The 20,917-nt window shown below is 43.1% G+C and overlaps 2 protein-coding genes across 3 annotated transcripts in view; one reads left to right on the top strand and one right to left on the bottom strand.

The window, feature by feature from the left end:
- bcor (BCL6 corepressor) overlaps positions 1-15,299 on the bottom strand; it is a 97,231-nt gene extending 81,932 nt beyond the window's left edge. For both annotated transcript variants that reach the window (XM_061879839.1, XM_061879840.1), the window contains exon 1: positions 14,656-15,299. The gene's annotated coding sequence lies outside the window, so the exon portion shown is untranslated. The remainder of the gene's footprint in view (positions 1-14,655) is intronic.
- Positions 14,093-17,711, top strand: LOC133538316 (basic salivary proline-rich protein 2-like). Its single transcript, XM_061879841.1, has 2 exons — positions 14,093-14,393; positions 16,089-17,711. Exons 1-2 carry the CDS (start codon positions 14,229-14,231, stop codon positions 16,905-16,907), a joined length of 984 nt encoding a protein of 327 aa, XP_061735825.1. The 5' UTR covers positions 14,093-14,228; the 3' UTR covers positions 16,908-17,711.
- Positions 17,712-20,917: the final 3,206 nt, after the last annotated feature.

The raw sequence follows: 20,917 nt of genomic DNA, 5'->3' as shown, positions 1-20,917 counted from the left end.
TAGCTATCTCTGACTGGAAGTGTAACCACTATAGCTTATTAACGCTCTGCAATGTAGGGGTGCAGAAAAAAAAGATTCATATTTGAATCGTAATTCTTATTCACCTCGATTCTAAATTGATTCATATTTTTCAAACAAATCTGTATAACAGCGATATTTTACCAATTTTTGTTTTTATAAGAATCCGTTTTTAAAAATAAGTTTTTAGGCCATATACATGCAACAAGAATTAGATTTTCTAACCTGTAGCCTGATTTTAAAAAAATTCATTAAAATTATACCAAATAATACATTGCGAGAATCGGTTTGAATCGACAATCGTGTTGAATCGAGAATCGAATCTGAATCAAATAGTCACCCTAGGAATTGGAATCGGATCAAATAGTTACGTGCCTAAAGAATCACAGCCTTACTGCAATGGTTGCTTTTGTTTGCTGCTGAGAAAAGTTTTGCATTCAGATGAGAAACTCTAACAAAATGATGCTGTGATTTTGAATACCAGGACAGTAGTTGGCTTATAACATGAAAAACCAAACCAGTGACTCCAAAATGCAGACAAAAACTGCAGTCGTCTGGCGTAAACGACCGCTATGAGTCTTTTGTATAGCATTTTATTGGCCTCATGTGCATGTGTGCTTGTTTAGGTCAAGCAACTACGTGTACAAATGTGCACCAATGGATTATAAAAGTAGTATTTTGGGGGAAAAAAATCTATGATGAACTGAACTCGTGGGCCTCCCGTTTTATAGCCCAGAAGATGAGAGAGAGAGGACCTAAAATGGAACAAAGAGGAACACTCGTAATATTACTAAAAAAGTGAAACAAATGACAAATGACTGCATCTGAAGTAAACAAGCTATACAGAAACACTGGTTACATAAATCACATGACAAAAAAGGGGAGGACTTAAAGCGGTGCCCTGAGGAATGCCCTAGTTATGCAAATCACAGGTTTAGACCCTAGTATATGCTAGCATGGATAACAACTTCAAAAACTATCTGCAAATTTACAAACCCCGTTTCCATATGGGTTGGGAAATTGTGTTAGATGTAAATATAAACGGAATAGAATGATTTGCAAATCTTTTTCAACCCATATTCAGTTGAATGCACTTCAAATACAAGCTATTTGAGGTTCAAACTCATAAACTTAATTATTTTTTTGCAAATAATAATTATCTTAGAATTTCATGGCTGCAACACTTGCCAAAGTAGTTGGGAAAGGGCATGTTCACCACTGTGTTGCATCACATTTTCTATTAACAACACTCAATAAACATTTGGGAACTGAGGAAACTAATTGTTGAAGCTTTGAAAGTTGAATTCTTTCCCATTCTTGTTTTATGTAGAGCTTTAGTCCTTCAACAGTCCGGGGTCTCCGCTATCATATTTAACGCTTCTCAATGCGCCACACTTTTTTGATGGGAGACATGTCTGGACTGCAGGCGGGCCAGGAAAGTACCCGCACTCTTTTACTATGAAGCCACGCTGTTGTAACACATGGCTTGGCATTGTTTCTCTGAAATAAGAGGGGATGTCCATGATAATATTGCTTGGATGACAACATATGTTGTTCCAAAACCTGTATGGACCATTCAACATTAATGGTGCCTTCACAGATGTGTAAGTTACCCATGCATTGGGCACTAAGAGAAAAAGCGCAATACAAATATATCTCACTTCACTTCACCTCACTAATACACCCCCATACCATCACAGATGCTGGCTTTTGAACTTTGCGCCTATAACAATCCGGATGGTTATTTTCCTCTTTGTTCTGGAGGACACCACGTCCACAGTTTCCAAATATAATTTGAAATGTGGACTCGTCGGACCACAGAACACTTTACCACTTTGCAGCAGTCCATCTCAGATGAGCTCGGGCCCAGCGAAGCTGGCGGCGTTCCTGGGTGTTGTTGATAAATGGCTTTCGCTTTGCATAGAGTTTTAACTTGCACTTATAGATGTAGCGACCAACTGTAGTCACTGACAGTGGTTTTATGAAGTGTTCCTGAGCCCATGTGGTGATATCCTTCACACACTGGTGTCGGTTTTAATGCAGTACCGCCTGAGGGATCAAAGGTCCGTAATATCATCGCTTACGTGCAGTGATTTCTCCAGATTCTCTGAAACTTTTGATGATTTTACAGACCGAGATGGTAAAATCCCTAAATTCCTTGCAACAGCTCGTTGAGAAATGTTGTTCTAAAACTGTTCGAAAATTAGCTTACAAATTGGTGACACTTGCCCTATCCTTGTTTGTGAATTACTTAGCATTTCATGGAAGCGGCTTATATACCCAATCATGGCACCCACCTGTTCCCAATTAGCCTGCACACCTGTGGGATGTTCCAAATAAGTGTTTGATGAGCATTCCTCAACTTTATCAGTATTAATTGCCCCCTTTCCCAACTTCTTTGTCAGGCGTTGCTGACATCAAATTCTAAAGTTAATGATCATTTGCAAAAAAAAAAAAAAAATGTTTATCAGTTTTAACTTAAAATATGTTGTCTTTGTAGCATATTCAATTGAATATGGGTTGAAAATGATTTGTAAATCATTGTATTCCGTTTATATTTACATCTAACACAATTTCCCAACTCATATGGAAACGGGGTTTGTAATATTAATAATAATATATGTTATTCTATTGCACTTCACATTTGTACAACACATCTCAAAGTGCTACAGAGTAATGTGTTTACATTGGTCCAAGTTCTTCTATACTAGGGGTGTCCACAATATGGCCTGCAGGCCGAGTCCATAAAGCAATTTGGCCAGGCACAATGTTTTCATATCATGTACTAAATAACAAGCGATCTGACAGCTGCCATTTGGTTGCCGTCTAGTGGCCAATGAAAGTACATCATGTCAGTTATCATTAATTGAACATCCCTGTGTTCTCACATACAGCATTTACTAGTATGACCCACTCCAAACAATCTTCCCAATATGGTGCAGAAAAAAACTTGGACCAGCACCAAAATTCAGCAAACATGGTCACACATAACACAACCTGCTTACTGAACTTTGTAGATATCTTTTACAAGGGATGATGGGAAATATGCAAAACACTCTTCACACATAGATTAAAAAAACTTTAAGGAGGCTTTCACATAAGTAAAAAAGGTAGGAATCAAATTATAATATTTATTAATTAAATATCCATTATATTATTATAATATATGTACTAGGAGGGGTGTCCAAACGGTTTGACTGGGGGAGTCGCATTGGGCTGAGAGCAAACTATATATATATATATATATATATATATATATATATATATATATATATATATATATATATATACACACACACACATATATATATACACACACACATTATATATACATACACATATATACATACACACATATATATATATATATATATATACACACACACACACACACACACACACATACACATTTTATATATATATATATACGTACATACATATATAGATACATATACACATATATACGTACGTACATACATACATATATAAAGTGGGGCAAAAAAGTATTTAGTCAGCCACCGATTGTGCAAGTTCTCCCACTTAAAATGATGACAGAGGTCTGTAATTTTCATCATAGGTACACTTGAACTGTGAGAGACAGAATGTGAAAAAAAAATCCAGGAATTCACATTGAATAAATTTTAAATAATTTATTTGTAAATTATGGTGGAAAATAAGTATTTGGTCAACCATTTAAAGCTCTCACTGATGGAAAGAGGTTTTGGCTCAAAATCTCATGATACATGGCCCCATTCATTCTTTCCTTAACACGGATCAATCGTGCTGTCCCCTTAGCAGAAAAACAGCCCCAAAGCACGATGTTTCCACCCCCATGCTTCACAGTAGGTGTGGTGTTCTTGGGATGCAACTCAGTATTCTTCTTCCTCCAAACACGACGAGTTGAGTTTATACCAAAAAGTTCTATTTTGGTTTCATCTGACCACATGACATACTCCCAATCCTTTGCTGTATCATCCATGTGCTCTCTGGCAAACTTCAGACGGGCCTGGACATGTACTGGCTTAGCAAGGGGACACATCTGGCACTGCAGGATTTGATTCGGCGTAGTGTGTTACTGATGGTAACCTTTGTTACTTTGGTACCAGCTCTCTGCAGGACATTCACTAGGTCCCCCCGTGTGGTTCTGGGATTTTTGCTCACCGTTCTCATGATCATTTTGACCCCACGGCTAGAGATCTTGTGTGGAGCCCCAGATCGAGGGAGATTATCAGTGGTCTTTTATGTCTTCCATTTTCTGATAATTGCTCCCACAGTTGATTTTTTCACACCAAGCTGCTTGCCTATTGTAGATTCACTTTTCCCAGTCTGGTGCAGGTCTACAATTATTTTCCTGGTGTCATTCGACACCAGGAATAGTGGAGTTGGGAGTCTGACTGTTTGAGGCTGTGGACAGGTGTCTCTTATAGATAACGAGTTCAAACAAGTGCCATTAATACAGGTAACGAGTGGAGGACAGAAGAGCTTCTTAAAGAAGAAGTTACAGGTCTGTGAGAGCCAGAGATCTTCCTTGTTTGAAGTGACCATTTGTTTTTATTGGTTTTATATTTATTTATTTTTTGTTTTTATTCAGTCATTGGTGGAGCATAATATATATATATATATATATTTTTTTTTAATTTTATTTATTGTTTTATTTTTTATTTTTTACAATTGTTTTAAACATGGCTGTGCAGCACTTTGGAAACGTTATTGTTGTTTAAATGTGCTATATAAATAAAGTGGATTGGATTGGATTGACCAATTACTTATTTTCCACCGTAATTTAAGAATAAATTATTTAAAATTCCTACAATGTGAATTCCTGGATTTATTTTCACATTCCGTCTCTCATAGTTGAAGTGTAGCTATGATGAAAATTACAGACCTCTATCATCATTTTAAGTAGGAGAACTTGCACAATCTGTGGCTGACTAAATACTTTTTGCCCCACTGTATATACATATACAGTATATATACATATATACATACATATATACACATATATATACATATACACATATGTTTACATATATATATACATATACACATACATAAATACATATGTACACATACATATACATACATATGTACACATACATATACATACATATGTACATATATAAACATACATATACATATATACTTAAATACATATAAATACATATATACATAAATGTGTGTGTATATATATACACACACACATTCACATATATAAACACACACACACACACACACACATTTATGTATGTATGTGTGTATATATATACATACACCACACACACACACATACATATATATATATATATATATATATATATATATATATATATATATGCACACATATATACACACACATTTATACATATACATATACATACATACATACATACAGTATATACAAATACATAGTGTATATATATATATACATATATATACACATACATACAGTATATACATATAGTATATAAAAATACATACTGTACATACTGTATATACATATACATATGATGCTTTCAGCCCCCAGTCAAAACGTTTGGTCACCACTGCTCCATAAAATAATTTTCTGCAAAAATGTTTGTCTCAAGTTTTGAACTGAACTCGGGGGCTGTAGGTAAGATGTCATTGCTGGGCCGGATTTGGCCCCCCGGCCGAGTTGAATAATCCTGGAGTACAACCTTTGAAAAATGTTTGTGTTTTCTGACTCCAAAATGCACACCAAAGTGCATTAACGATCGCTAAGAGTCTTTTATAGCACTTTATTGGCATCCTGTGCACGTGTGCTTGTTTAGGTCAAGATCCTGTTTGCTTGTACAAACGTGCACCAAAGTGTTATCAAAGTAGGGTTGGGTATCGAGTATCGAGTGGAACCGGAACTAACTTTCCGATTCTCCCGGAATCGTTTAAAAGTTAAAATTTCGATTCTTAGTTTCGATACCCAGTCCGCCGACCGGAAAAAAAAAATAAGTTTGCCGACCGGTAGAAGAAGCCACTGAGCCCCAACGAAGAAGCGCCCACCGCCGGAAGTGTTAGCATAGCCTATGTAGCCGAGCGAGTCAGCCAAGCATGGATAGCGGGCGTCGGCGGTCGAAAGTGTGGCTTTATTTTACTAAAAAATATATACATATCGGCGAAATGTAACACGTGCGACAGGACTGTTTCGTGCTTAGGAGGGTGCACGTCGAACATGATGCAGCACCGCAGAGTTCATGGGAGTACAAATAAATGCGTGTCCCGTCTTCCCGACCGTCCTCATCTGCCTCTTCCTCTGGCTCCGGCTCCGACGCCCAGCCTGGCACCTCGGTGACTGCACTACAGTCCGAATCCGGTAAGTAAAACAATATATATGCAATAAATAATGTGTTTTGCGCCAACGTTGAGGCAGCTAACAAATTAGCCTGCATATTTTTTCATACACAATTTACAACCTGCTAGCCAGGCTCCGCGATGTGCTCAGCGTACTCCGTTCACCGTAGCGGCAATGGGGAAGATGTCGGTGCCACAGATGGAAGAGTGTCACAAAAAGGTCACTGCACACATAGTCAAAAGACTGCATCCCTTTTCAGAGGTGGAATCTACAACATATAGGTTAGTTAAGCAATAACGTTAGAGCTAAGCTGATTGATACTGGGCTAAACAGTAACAGCAACATTACATGTTTGTTTATGTTTGCAAGGATATGGTGAAAACTCTCAACCCAAAAGAAATACCACCTTTTAGGGACTACCAGGTTCAAGAAGAATCGGAATCTAGAATCGTCAGGAATCGGAATCGAAACAAAGAATCGGAATCGTTCGAATTCAAACGATACCCAATCCTATATGAAAGTAGAATTTTTCGGGACAAAAATCTACAGTATGTTGAACTAAAGTGAGCAGTGCTACGGCAGGAGGCTAATAATATTTAGTCGGTGGGAGCTTTGCATGCAGCCCAAGTCAGGTGGAAATGTTCACCAAGGCGATACACACTCCTGCTGTGTGCAGACTGCGGGCTCCCGGCCAACACTCCGCCGCCGTGCGCATGCAGGATTACGTCAGAAATATGGATGCCCGAGGCGCTTGCTGCTAAATTTAAAAACTAGGCCCCACCAAGACACGACTTAAGAGGGAAATCGAGGCACGCCGGCTGCTGACGCCGCCGAATCGATTGCACGACTGGCCAGAGCAAGGTCACTTAAGACTAACGCGCCTGATTATGGTCCGTGAACTCGTAAAAAAAAATAAAAAAATAAAAGCCTGCGCAGAGACGAGAGAAAATGTCCTCGGGCGGACCACATAGAACACGTGCCTTCATGTGAGAGGCCCGTCTGGCTCTCAGGGGGGCCGAGCGACACCAGCGGAGGAGGAGGGAGGCGGCCGTCACATCTCTGCGGGGAAGAAGTGCTCCGCGTGGAAACAAAAAGCTTTGTGGAGCGAGGCGAGAAAAGAGCGACAGAGAGAGGCGGGGGAAGAGGGAGGGCGGCCGCTCTCCCATTTCATGGCGAGGTCCCGGGAGGCCGGCACGGAGCATAGCTTCAATCAAAGCGTGACGTCTCCTCTGGGAGCTGCGCGGCGGCGGCGCCTGGAAAACCGATCTCTTTCCGCCTAGGCTTTTGTTCACACGCCGGCCGCCTCGGCAGCGCCGATCCTGTTGTCCTCCGTCCAGGCGTGACAGCGGAAAGACAGACCGCGCGTCTCCGACGAGAGACATGAAACACTACACCGTCCTTTTTCAGGATTTTAACACCCCTCCCCCCGCTCATGCCTTCTTTGCACTGCGGTGCCAAAGCAGCGCTTTTATTGATGTGCTCAATCAGAGGAAGCTATTCCGTGCGTAGCCCCTATTGATTCCAGATTAGAAAAGCGGACAAACAGAAGGTTAATTGCTTTAAAATGGGGGGTGGGCACGGTTGTCACTAAACGGTGGCGCGTCGACACAACCACCGCCCGCGTGTCACCCGGCTATAAAAAGACACAATACGAGCTATTGTTTGATAAAAGTAGAGCATCAAAATACAAACACAGCCACACATAGACTTCCTTTCTTTCAGCTGACTGAAAATATGCTCATTTGAATTAATGTGGAAAGATAAGGCTCAGACGCGTGATTGCATTTTTATAATTAATAGAAGTCAGTTGTGCTAATTGAATTAGGACATAATAAAACTACTTTAGCTGCGAGGAGGAGGAGGCGGGCGTGAAACACCTGGAAGAAGCACACTTTGAGGCGGAGCAGCCGTGACGTCAGTTGTGGAAATCACGTGACATGAAAAGAAGTCCCCCCCTCCCCCAACCCTCGTTCCAACACCTGGAAAACACATCACCCGCCACACCAGCCGCTCAGTGGAAAATGACAAGTCGCACTATAAATAACCAGCGAGCAAAATGCCAAGTATTTTTCGTTGTTTTTGTTTTTTTTACGCATCGAATCGACACTCCGGGTACGGTCCAACAAGTGAATAAAAAAACATTACCGGCCAAGCTCGGTTTCAAGAGTTTGTCGGGTTATTGGAGAAAACGAGACGTGGATGACATTTGACAGCAGATTATTTTGGTAGCTGCAGATGACCTGCACTTGGATGTATTTTGGCTAGCAACTCTCCGCCAGGCCAAACCAAGGACGCCGAGCAAGATGGCAGCCTGCGTTTGAGTCAGGGGTTGGAGGGAGACTATATATGCAAAAATAAACAGCACCGGGCGGGCTAGACTGCCGTAGATCAGTTTACGTTAACCTTGCCAAACTACACCCGCGGTTAACCTTTTACCGCGGGAGCTAACATACTTGTTAACTTGAGTGGCGGCTCAAAAGGGACCCTGCATGGCTCATTAAAAATGAAAACAACTGCTTTATATCTCCAATCCAAAAAAACGTGGTAATGCAATATCATGGTAATAAACAGGTAAATAAAAAGTGTAACGTAATACCAAATTATATGTAGAACAGATTGATTAGCAAACAATTTCTATGCTTCATGATAAAGTCACAATGCAACCATATGTCAAGCTATAGAATCAGTTTTTAAATGCACGCATCAAGTGCAATAATTTGTTGATCACTTTCTGAGGTCATTTGAATAGACGGTTAATAATTTGTGCTTGCTAAAAAGTTACAATCAACACTTTCCTAGTTTGACTCGTTAAGGGAAATTGCTTAAAGGGGAGGTCTTGCAAAACCATCTTTTGTAACCTATTGATACCTGTTTTTGTGTATTTGAGATCTGCAAAATTCCCGAAAATTTGTAATTAAACCATAAAGGCATGGCGGAGATGTTCATAAAACAATCTTGCCTTCCTTCATAGTATCTTACGAGCTGTTTGAAATTTGCCAAATTTGTGACGTTTGATCAATTGGTGATGTCAGCGGATGTCTGCTGGCCTTATGACACAACAGCAATTTCTTTGAGCTAAGTCCGTTTGCCGGCTTTATGGACCAAAGAAATCCTAACTTATGTATATTTTTTCTGCTGATGAAATTCCACTTTTTTTTTCCAAGTACCACCATAATGACCAATATTAAAATAAAGTAGCATAGTAGGTCTAAGTATTCATTAAAAACAAAACAGAGCTTTTATCTAACAAGTATATTTAATGTTTTTGATCAATGTAACATTACACACAGTCAAAGAGTAAGACTGTATTTCAATAATGAATCAAATGTTCGGCATACCACAAGATAAATCTAGCATACCCCAGTGCGCGTACCAGTTTGAGAATTACTGATATGTTGGATTATGTAATAAAAACCTCAAGCTAGCGTTAACTACTTTGTCCTGTAAAAGTACAGTTTTTTCACAACGCAAGCCATATGTCAAGCAAGTTGGGATGTAACTGATATGGACATTTCATATCAGCTATTGTAACCAAAATGATCACGTATTGTTGAATGTGCTCAAAAACTAGTTATACACACTGAAATGTTTATTTTACAACAAATACATGTACACAATTTACTTTCTTGGCAGGAGAAACAATAAATATTGTTCTTGTTTCTTAAGAACTGTAAGATCTTTGAGTGTCCTTCCGTTTTAATTTGTGAATTTAAAGAGTTACTGATACAGGCAAAAGTGTGTAGTGAGCTTCACTTCCGGTTTATGCAACGTCACACAAGTTCACTAGAGCTTGCACTCACGCGTCTGGGTTCAATGTACACAACTGAATAGCTCATAGTTGCTCAGTCGTTTCTTAAAGGGCGTTCACACATCGCTGGGTTAGATGGCGGCTTATAGCCTTTCTCAAACTACCGTGAACTGTGTCTCAACAATGACAAAAAAGCTTTTTTAACAGGTCTTGAACACAGCTCCAATGCAGACTGTCACGGTAGTAGCAAGGATCTTTTGTAACGCCCTGATGAGCCCGTGATCCTTCGTCGTTACCGTGTTCACGTTTTGAAGGTCCGGGAGAAAAATGTGACCGGCAGATTATCGCGGCGTTAACATGGTATTATCACGGATTTTGCGGTGCAGATACGAAGGCTGACGTTCTTTGCACAGCGAAAGGCGTTTTGAACATGGCCCAATTTCTAACAGCCACAAACACGTGAACATGTTTAAATTTTTTGTCGCGTCCCAATGGTTCTCAGAGTGACAGATGACTTGGTTTAGTGTTTGGCGCTAACTTGTCTTTGGCAGAGGAGCACGGCGAATTGCCGGACCACCATTTAAACTGGCAGCGTGTGAACACCCTATTAATGGTGAAAGATGTTAATGTCTCGTGTTTGCATTTAAACTACCTAGCAAACCTTAGCGTTTGCTTGCTTCTCCAGTAAATTAACAGAGTAGAAATGTAACGATACAAAATTTTATATCACAGTTATCGTGACCAGAATTATTACGATTATCATCATATAATTATCATATTGTTGAAAGTGCTTAAAAAGTACTAATACACACAAGGAAATATTTTTTTCCAAGAACCAAAACAAAGCCCGATATTTTTGCATGTTTTGTTATTTCTGGTGGACGTTGTGGCATCCGAATCTGAACACATCGTAAAAATCCCTCAGTGTCATATTCTTCCGAGTCTATATTGTTCACTCTGTTTTAAGAGCTCAGCTTGTAGGTTAACTTTGCGCAATTGAATAGCTTAGTTTCTCATTCAGAAATGTGTTTATAAACGGGTGAAACTCAAACGAATTATATTGTACAAAAGTTCATTCATTTCAGAAATTCAACTTAAAATGTGAAACTAATATGTAATATAAACTCATTATATACAAAGTGAAATATGGCAAACTTTTATTTGTTATGGTCTTAATGATCATGGATTACATGTTTTGAAAACCCAACATTTATTAACATTTTCAATTCAAGAATTTCATAAGCTGTAAGCCATAATCAACAACATAATTCAAAGGAAGTCTGAAAATATCTTGAATTGCATGTTATGAGTTTGCCATATATCAGTTGCAACTTGTGAATCTAACTGCTGGTATTTACCTTTGCACAATATTCTAAATTTTTGAGTTTCACTTGTTAGTTTAGACGAGGGTATGTTGTTTGTTATTGGGAAAATAAATTAATATATCTTGTTTTCATGTTAGCATTGAAGCTTGCTAGCTAGCGCCAGTCAGCCCATGAGTTTATCAAAATAAGAAAATCTCATTTCAGTGGGCTTTTAATGTAAAGAAAATTCTAAAATCACAACACTTAATAACGTCTTAAAATTAAGGTGGTAAAACAAAAAAAAGGTAAGAAAGCGCTTTAAGTGTAACAAAATCGTGCAAAGTGTGAAATATAAACAGAGAAACCTGAAAATAACTTTTTGCATGTTTACTGCCAGGAAGTTAACAGTGTACTGTAACATTACATTTGATCTGTTATTGAAATATAAGTATAAATATAAAATTATTTTATCTGGATTATTATTTTAAAGTATAGTAAATTTGTTATATATTATATTTACACAGTCCTTTTCCTACCTAGGGTTTCCATACATCGGAATAGGGAACGGACGCGGGACAAAAAGAAAAGAATAGCTCGCAGAGGACTCCGGAAAAAATCCCCAAAACTGCCAAACTGTCCAGGTGACTTTTACTCTTTTATCGACAGTTTCCTTTGCGGCACTCATCCTAACTTTCTCTTCTCTCTCCATGCAGAGAATCAACAGAGAGACAGCAAGATGGCGCAACCAGACGAGGAGTCGATACTGTTACGCGATTGGCTGTTTAGCTTGTCCCTCCCATCAGTTCCCGCGTTCAAGCAACAAACCATGCTTCATTTTTTCCAGTTTCTTCCGTCCCATAAAAATAAATTAATTAATCGCACATATTGGGACGGTGTGGCGCAGTGGTAGAGTCCGTGCGCAACCCGAAGGTCCCTGGTTCAATCCCCACCTAGTACCAACCTCGTCACGTCCGTTGTGTCCTGAGCAAGACACTTCACCCTTGCTCCTGATGGGTGCTGGTTAGCGCCTTGCATGGCAGCTCCCTCCATCAGTGTGTGAATGTGTGTGTGAATGGGTAAATGTGGAAGTAGTGTCAAAGCGCTTTGATTACCTTGAAGGTAGAAAAGCGCTATACAAGTACAACCCATTTATCATTTATTTATTTATATTTTTTTATTGTAATCGCGATATATATATACCGTATTTTTCGGACTAAAAGTTGCAGTTTTTTTTCATAGTTTGGCTGGGGGTGCGACATATACTCCGGAGCGACTTATGTGGGAAATTATTAACACATTACCGTAAAATATCAAATATTATTATTTATCTAATTTGTGGAAGAGATGAAGAAAACGTCAGCAATCATCACACACACGTCAGCAATCGTCACATACACGTCAACCAATAAGAATTCGGCGGGGGAGGGTCATGGAATGCTAACTGCTATATGCTACTGCCGTACAAAAATTGATTATTTCATCGTTGGCGGTAACTTATAAAAACTGAGAAGGTGTGAACAAAAATGGCACCGAAAAGGAAATCATGTACTGCAGATTACAAGCTGGATGTAGTGAAATATGCAGCAGAAGACGACAAGAGGAAGCTGCGCATACCTCAAATGAATTTCCCCCAAAAATGCGACTTATACTCCAGTGCGACGTATATATGTTTTTTTCCTTCTTTATTATGCATTTTCGGCCGGTGCGACGTATAATCCGGAGCGATTTATAATCCGAAAAATACGGTAAAGTGTCAACTTTTTTAATGCACGTGTCACGTCCAATAATTTGCCGATCTCTTTGTCCTGTCACGAAGATATCAGGCAAATAAATCATGCTTGTTTCCATATTTACTTCCCCGGGTTGACTTGTGAAACAAACAAAAAAAAACTAATCAAATTCAAGTTAATGACAAACAACCCTGAAGGTTTTGTAGGTCTCCTGCGTGCAAAAAAAAAACGGGCTGGCTTTGCGTAGACCCGCTGTTTACGATCTCCCCGCTGACGTCGAGGTTTGCTTTAAGCACATTTAACCTTTTATTCATGTGTCAAAGCCCCCTGACGCCTGCGCCTCCAACCCCTCCCCTCCCTCCCCGCCATCCATCACTTAATCCTCCCCCCTCATAAAAAGGAAAGGTCCCAACACGAGGCCCCTGGCGCTCCCAAAGCTGCCCCGCGAAGCAGCAGACGCGTGCATTTACAACTCTCTACGGCCCTGCGTAGATTGGATGCTAGCGTCGTAGGGGGTAGTAAGTGAAGGGGAAGGGGGGGGGGGGGGGGGGCTTGCACCCTTATAGCCGCCTCCCTCACTAAGCTCGTTAATGAGCTGGAGCCAGCCAATACGAGGCGCATCGATCGTCCTAAGAGAGCGTCCCCCTAATTAGTGCCCGAGTGGCTCCAGGACAGAAGGCGCTGGGCGGCACGGGACAAGAAATGGGGCCCGGGGAATCCATCCATTTCGGAGCAACACTTTTGTTTTATTTCTCTTGGAAAGTCCAAACTAAACATCCCATTAGGAGGGGAGACGCTGCTAATTAAGTGATTGGGACATAAATGTACTTTTTAAAATTTATTTGGGGGGGGGGGGGGAATCAAAGAACACACCTGCCAGACCCCGGGCCGTGCGTGTTGTCGTGAACGCGCGCGCGTTCGGGCGATCAACGTCCACACTTGTCCAAACAAGAAACACACGCGCTCGGAGCGTCGCGGCCACGCGCGCATACTTCGCGGGGATGCCCTCCGACTGAACCGCGTCTCGGCTGCTTGTTTGGCTCCGGGGCGAGGCGCCTCGCTCGGCCGGCCGGAGCTCCGTGTGCGCGACACCCTCCACTCCCCACCCCCCCCTCACCCACTCAATGACGACACTCGGGTCGCAAGAGTGTGAAAACACTGAATTTATTCACCGTGGAGGAAGGAGGGAGGACGCCGACATCTTTTCGCGAGCCCGCTCTCGCTCACTCTCGTCCGGGGATCCGGTTGACAGGACACCCCCTGGGGGAGCGGAAGAGGCCAAGCTCACGGTCAGACCGGACCCAGCCTGCCTGTGTGTGTGTTATTTATCGTGCCATTGCCCCGCCGAAAACACACAAAGACCACCCTATGTGCTATTCTTAGAAGTGGCCCAGGGTACATGCGTGCGTGCGTGCGCGTACCACCAACAAAAAAAAACATTTCTTGCGCTTTAGAAAAGGTTTGGACGGTTTTAAGCAACACAACCATGTGGGACGTTTGGCAACAACAATAACACAACAACACGAGAATATTTGAAGTATTTTGCCTCACCTGGATAATTCGGAGTCACTTCCAGCCAACTTGCGCCGTTTTTTGTCCTCTTTTATCAAGTTTTAAACACCAAAAAGTGCCAAAGGGGTTATCCACTCTAAAGGAAAGTCATCCTTATTTCTTGAAAAAAAAAATGAAGCCAGTTTCGCGATGTAGAATCCGAGTGTGAGGGAGGGAGGGGGGGATACAGGTGGCGAGGAAGTCCCGGGGAAATCAACTCAGCTCGGATGAAGCCCGAAAGCGCAGGAGCGCCATGTTGGCTTGGAGCGGAGCACGCCGTCCTCCTCGGCTCTTCTCGCGGCCGCTCTCCGTCACTCCATAGCCGGTCGTCGTGTTGTCTGGTCTCGTAATGGCCGGCTAGTAGCTTAGGGAGAGCTCCGGCCGGGTTGTTCCGCCTCGCGTGGCTCCTACGTCCGCGGCAAAACGACGACAAAGAAGAAGCCGAAGAAAAGGACGAAGCGCTCGGGAAGTGTACCGACGGCGGCCCGGGAAAGTCGCTCGTTCGTACGGTCGTTGGGTTTGGGTTAGTCGGTAGGGAGGGAGGCTCGTTCGGGGAGTGCCGCCGCCGCCGCGCGGAGTGGGTGAATGGTGCCGAGACAGAGCGACTCGCTCTCCACTCCCACTCGCGCAGACTCTACCCAGAAGGCCAGTCGGGAGACCGCAATTAGCATAAGCCTCCACGCACACACAGACACACGCACACGTACGCACACACACGCACGCACACACACGCTCACGCAGTAGACACGCACACACACAAACTCGGGCAAGCGCACACACTAGAAAACAGCAATAGGCGGTGAAAAGCAAATTCAACTTAGAAGCTTTCAAAATAGAAGCTCGATGAAATTGAAAGGTTTTAAAAAACAATATGCACTCTAAAAAAGTCACTTTTATATGTTGTATACAGAACATACAGGGATCCTAGTTGGGTAAAACAAAATTAGAGAAATATAAAAATATAAGGGGGCCCTTTTGAGTCCATTGAGCAATTAATTAACAGAAAATAGCCCTACGGCTGTCAGGTTTGTCCATGACAGTTTGTTTTTTTCCTCTGCATTTGTCTTTGTTTCCTCTCTGTGTGTGTAGTATTTCCTGTAAGCGCTCTTATTTTGTCTGTTTCCTGTGTTTTTCCCTGAGTGCTGTTTCCCCTCAGGTGTGGCTGATTGGCACCTGGCCACACCTGGTGTCAGTCAGCCCACTCCTATTTTAACCTGCCTTCCCATCCAGTCTGTGCTGGATTATTGTCGTTGCTACCTGTCGTGTCATGTCGTGTCAATGCAGCGTTGCGGTAAACTATATTTGGTAGTGAATTGTAGTTTACTGTCTTTTGTTCCCTGCTTCCAAGTTTGTTTGTTCATAGCCAAGTTTGTTATCCTCCCTGTGCGTGCCTTTTGTTGTACCCTTTGTTTGGTTTTGTTTTCGTGTTAAAGATTAAGTGGGACAGCGCCATCTTCTCCGGTGGGCCGGCAGACGCCACCATCATCTTCGGTGTGTCTGCAACTTACGGCGCCATCATCTCCAGTGGGCCAGCAGCAGGGGGCGCCACCACCATCCTGTCCGGTGGGCCAGCAGCAGGGGGAGCCACCACCATCCTGTCCGGTGGGCCAGCAGCAAGGTGCGCCACCACCATCCTGTTCGGTGGGCCAGCAGCAGGGGGCGCCACATCTTCTCCGGTGGGCCAGCAGCATTGGGCGCCACCATCCTCTTCGGTGGGCCAGCAGCAGGGGGCGCCACCACCCTCTCCGGTGGGCCAGCAGCAGGGGGCGCCACCATCCTCTCCGGTGGGCCAGCAGCAGGGGGCGCCACCACCATCCTCTCCGGTGGGCCAGCAGGGGTTGCCACCACCACCCTATCCGGTGGGCCAGCAGGGGTCGCCACCACCACCCTGTCCGGTTGGCCAGCAGGGGTCGCCACCACCACCCTGTCCGGTGGGCCAGCAGGGGTCGCCACCACCATCCTGTCCGGTGGGCCAGCAGGGGTCGCCACCACCATCCTGTCCGGGGAGCCAGCAGGGGTCGCCACCACCATCCTGTCCGGTGAGCCAGCAGGGGTCCCCACCACCATCCTGTCCAATGGGCCAGCAGAGGGCGCCACCATCCTGTCCGGTGGGCCAGCAGAGGGCGCCACCATACTCTTGTCGGGCACAGATGTGGTCGTTTCACGGGCAACCGCCTCGCAAATTGCGGCGGCGTTCAACTCGCCGTCGCCATCTGATTCGTCCCCGCTACTTGCGGGCACACTTGGCCTAGCGGCCCACCGCCTTGTCCTCCCTCTAAGATGGACTGATGCAAAGTGGAAAGGTGTTCTGTGGTCTGACGGGTCCACATTTCAAATTATATTTGGAACTGTGGACGTGGTGTCCTCCGGAACAAAGAGGAAAATAACCATCCAGATTGTTATAAGCGCAAATGGTAAATGGTAAATGGGTTGTACTTTTCTACCCCTTTTTAAGAAGCTCAAAGCGCTTTGACAGTATTTCCACAATTCGGCCATTCACACACTGATGGCGAAGTTCAAAAGTCAGCATCTGTGATGGTATGGGGGTGTATTAGTGCCTAAAGCATGGGTAACTTACACATCTGTGAAGGCACCATTAATGCTGAATGGTCCACACAGGTTTTGGAGCAACATATGCTGTCATCCAAGAACGTTATCATGGACGCCCCTGCCTTTTTCGGCAAGACAATGCCAAGCCATGTGTTACAACAGCGTGGTTTCATAGTAAAAGAGTGTGGGTATTTTCCTGGCCAGCTTGCAGTCCAGACCTGTCTCCTATCGAAAATGTGTGGCGCATTATGAAGCGTAAAATACGACAGCGGAGACCCCGGACTGTTGAACGACTGAAGCTCTACATAAAACAAGAATGGGAAATAATTCCACTTTCAAAGCTTCAACAATTAGTTTACTCAGTTCTCAAACGTTTATTGAGTATTGTTAAAAGAAAAGGTGATGTGATACGGTGGTGAACATGCCCTTTACAAACTACTTCGGCACGTGTTGCAGCCATGAAATTCTAAGTTAATTATTATTTGCAAAAAAAATAAAAAAAAGTTTATGACAACAAATATCTTGTCTTTGTAGTGCATTCAATTGAATATGGGTTGAAAAGGATTTGCAAATCATTGTATTCCGTTTATATTTACATCTAACACAATTTCCCAACTCATATGGAAACGGGATTTGTTTATATACATACATGTTTGTGTACACATTACATTAATATGATAGACATATAATTAATATAATTGGATATTTAGAGTATTTAAAAGTTTACTACTGTGATGACCTTCCTAAAGTTTTGTAATCAATCATACATTTCAAACAGCTGAAATGCATCAAGTATGGATAAGTGGGCAGAGTGTTTTACATTTTTCCCATCAGGCTTTGTGATGGATTTAAATAAGTAATTCAAAACACAAATTCAGTGGCTCTAATTTAAGCCCCGTCTACATTAACTCCTTAAACAAATAACTAGTTAGCCTAAGCCCTGTTTTAGCCACACTAAACCATCGTTTAAGGTTCCCTTCCTTGGATCATTTTTTACACAGGTAAGTGCGCTGTGTATTTCACGAATCTTCGGCTCTTTGTATGGACTCATCGATCGTTTGTAAACTGAGTTCGGAGAGGAAGTGACATCAGAAAGAACGTGCCACAGCCAGTTTCAAAATGGACGCTTGTGGAAATCACACATGAATACCCTAAAACAGGGATCTCAAACTTAATTTACCTGGGGGCCAATGGATGCAGAGTCTGGGTGAGGCTGGGCCGCAAGAAAAGATTTCTTAAAAAAATATTTTTAAAAGTCTTTATTATCATTTTTAACACAAAATAATATTAACATATAAATGAACAGAATGAGGGGCTTCACGGTGGCAGAGGGGTTAGTGCGTCTGCCTCACAATACGAAGGTCCTGCAGTCGTGGGTTCAACTCCAGGCTCGGGATCTTTCTGTGTGGAGTTTGCATGTTCTCCCCGTGAATGCGTGGGTTCCCTCCGGGTACTCCGGCTTCCTCCCACCTCCAAAGACATGCACCTGGGGATAGGTTGATTGGCAACACTAAATTGGCCCTAGTGTGTGAATGTGAGTGTGAATGTTGTCTGTCTAGCTGTGTTGGCCCTGCGATGAGGTGGCGACTTGTCCAGGGTGTACCCCGCCTTCCGCCCGATTGTAGCTGAGATAGGCGCCGGCGCCCCCCGCGACCCCAAAAGGGAATAAGCGGTAGAAAATGGATGGATGGATGGATGAACAGAATGAGAATTAAAGGCCTACTGAAATCAGATTTTCTTATTTAAACGGGGATAGCAGGTCCATTCTATGTGTCATACTTGATAATTTCGCGATATTGCCATATTTTTGCTGAGAGGATTTAGTAGACAACATTGACGATAAAGTTCGCAACTTTTGTTCGCTAATAAAAAAACCTTGCCTGTACCGGAAGTAGAAGCCGATGTGCGCGTGACGTCACGAGTTGTAGGGCTCCTCACATCCTCACATTGATTACAATCATGGCCACCAGCAGCGCGAGCGATTCTGACCGAGAAAGCGACAATTTCCTCATTAATTGGAGCGAGGATGAAAGATTTGTGGAAAAGGGTGGTGAGAGTGAAGGACTAGAAGAAGAAGAAAAAAAGAAAAGACGAGGGCAGTGGGAGCGATTCAGATGTTATTAGACACATTTACTAGGATATTTCTGGAAAATCCCTTATCTGATTATTGTGTTACTAGTGTTTTAGTGAGATTATAAAGTAATACCTGAAAGTCGGAGGGGTGTGGTGACCGCCAGTGTCTCCGAGTGAAGCCATGGAGGAGCCAAGAAAGTCGCAGCTGCCTCTTTGACAGCTGCTGCAGGGAGAACGACACAACCTCCGCTCATGTTTACGGTAAGAGCCAATTTATTACCACAATTTTCTCACCGAAACCTGCCGGTTGACACGTGGTAGAGAAACATGTTCGCTTGACTGCTCTGTTCCATAATAAAGCTTCACAACAAACAAAAAAACACTGGCTGTGTTTGTGTTGCTACAGCCGGCCGAAATACACCGCTTTCCACCAAATGCATTCTTCTTTGTAGTATCCATTATCAATTGAACAAATTGCAAAAGATTCAGCAACACAGATGTCCAGAATACTGTGTAATTATGCGATTAAATCGGACGACTTTTAGCCGTGAGTGGTGCTTGGATAAAATGTCCGCTACAACTAATAACGTCACAAGCACGCGTCAACATAAACGTCATCATTCCGCAACGTTTTCAACAGGACACTTCGCCGGGAAATTTAAAATTGCATTTTAGTAAACTAAACCGGCCGTATTGGCATGTGTTGCAATGTTAAGATTTCATCGTTGATATACAAACTATCAGACTGCGTGGTCGGTAGTAGTGGGTTTCAGTAGGCCTTTAACGTGAGTCATTGCAGATTAAACAATAAAAAAAAAACAAATAACGGTTTGAATTGGTCCAGATAATTGGGAACTGTTATTACTGACGGACAGGTGTCGCGGTGTGACTGCAACCAGGCACGTAATAAAAACCTCGTCTCCATGGCAACGTTTCTGTCACTTTCACTCATTTGCCGCTTTTCCACTAATGCAGGGGTAGGCAACCCAGAACGTTGAAAGACCCATTTTGGACCCAAATAACAAACATCGTCTCTGTCTGGAGGAAAAAGTTGCGGGGGGGGGGGGTTGCGCTCGCCATGGAGTTTACAGTTCTGGTAGCACAATTAGCCTCGAACGGGCTAGCATCACGACTAACATGTTACACGTCCAATTCGCCCAGCGACTCTCTGTTGGAGTATCAGCGCTAAGATCCAGTGCACCACAGTTTTGTATTGTCCCTCGGTCCTTCGGCAGAGTGCTTCGGAAGTTATCGGACTGCTTGTCTCCCCGGCCCGTACTGTTTACAGCAGCGCCGGGGGAGGGAGCGAGAGAGAAACACACGGTGACAGAGAGAGCTTGAGAGAGAGAGAGAGAGAGAGAGAGAGAGAGAGAGAGAGAGAGAGAGAGAGAGAGAGCAGACGGGTGGGCGAGCGAGGGATGGAGGAAGGAAGAGTGTGTGCGGGTCTAGTGGAAAAGCAGCAAAACGTTTCTCTGCTTGCATCACGCAAGTGACGTCAATGTTCGGCCCTCGAGAACCACATACCACACCGTGATTGGTAGATTCCTTCAGCTCCGCACACAACGCTGTCAAGCGCCATTCATACAAAAATCGTGGGCCGCATTAACATTAAACTTTCATATTAAGGTGGGGGCCGCAG

Source organism: Nerophis ophidion, linkage group LG19 (assembly GCF_033978795.1).
Source record: "Nerophis ophidion isolate RoL-2023_Sa linkage group LG19, RoL_Noph_v1.0, whole genome shotgun sequence".
Lineage (NCBI taxonomy): Eukaryota > Metazoa > Chordata > Actinopteri > Syngnathiformes > Syngnathidae > Nerophis > Nerophis ophidion.
This window is presented reverse-complemented; position numbering and strand designations above follow the sequence as displayed.

What these genes read in the sequence shown, in the direction of transcription:
- LOC133538316 (XM_061879841.1), top strand. Translation starts at nt 14,229, where the DNA reads ATGACGACACTCGGGTCGCAAGAGTGTGAAAACACTGAATTTATTCAC. An exon ending in CGGAAGAGGCCAAGCTCACG is followed by an intron (nt 14,394 to 16,088) that starts GTCAGACCGGAC and finishes TTCGTGTTAAAG; the next exon opens with ATTAAGTGGGACAGCGCCAT.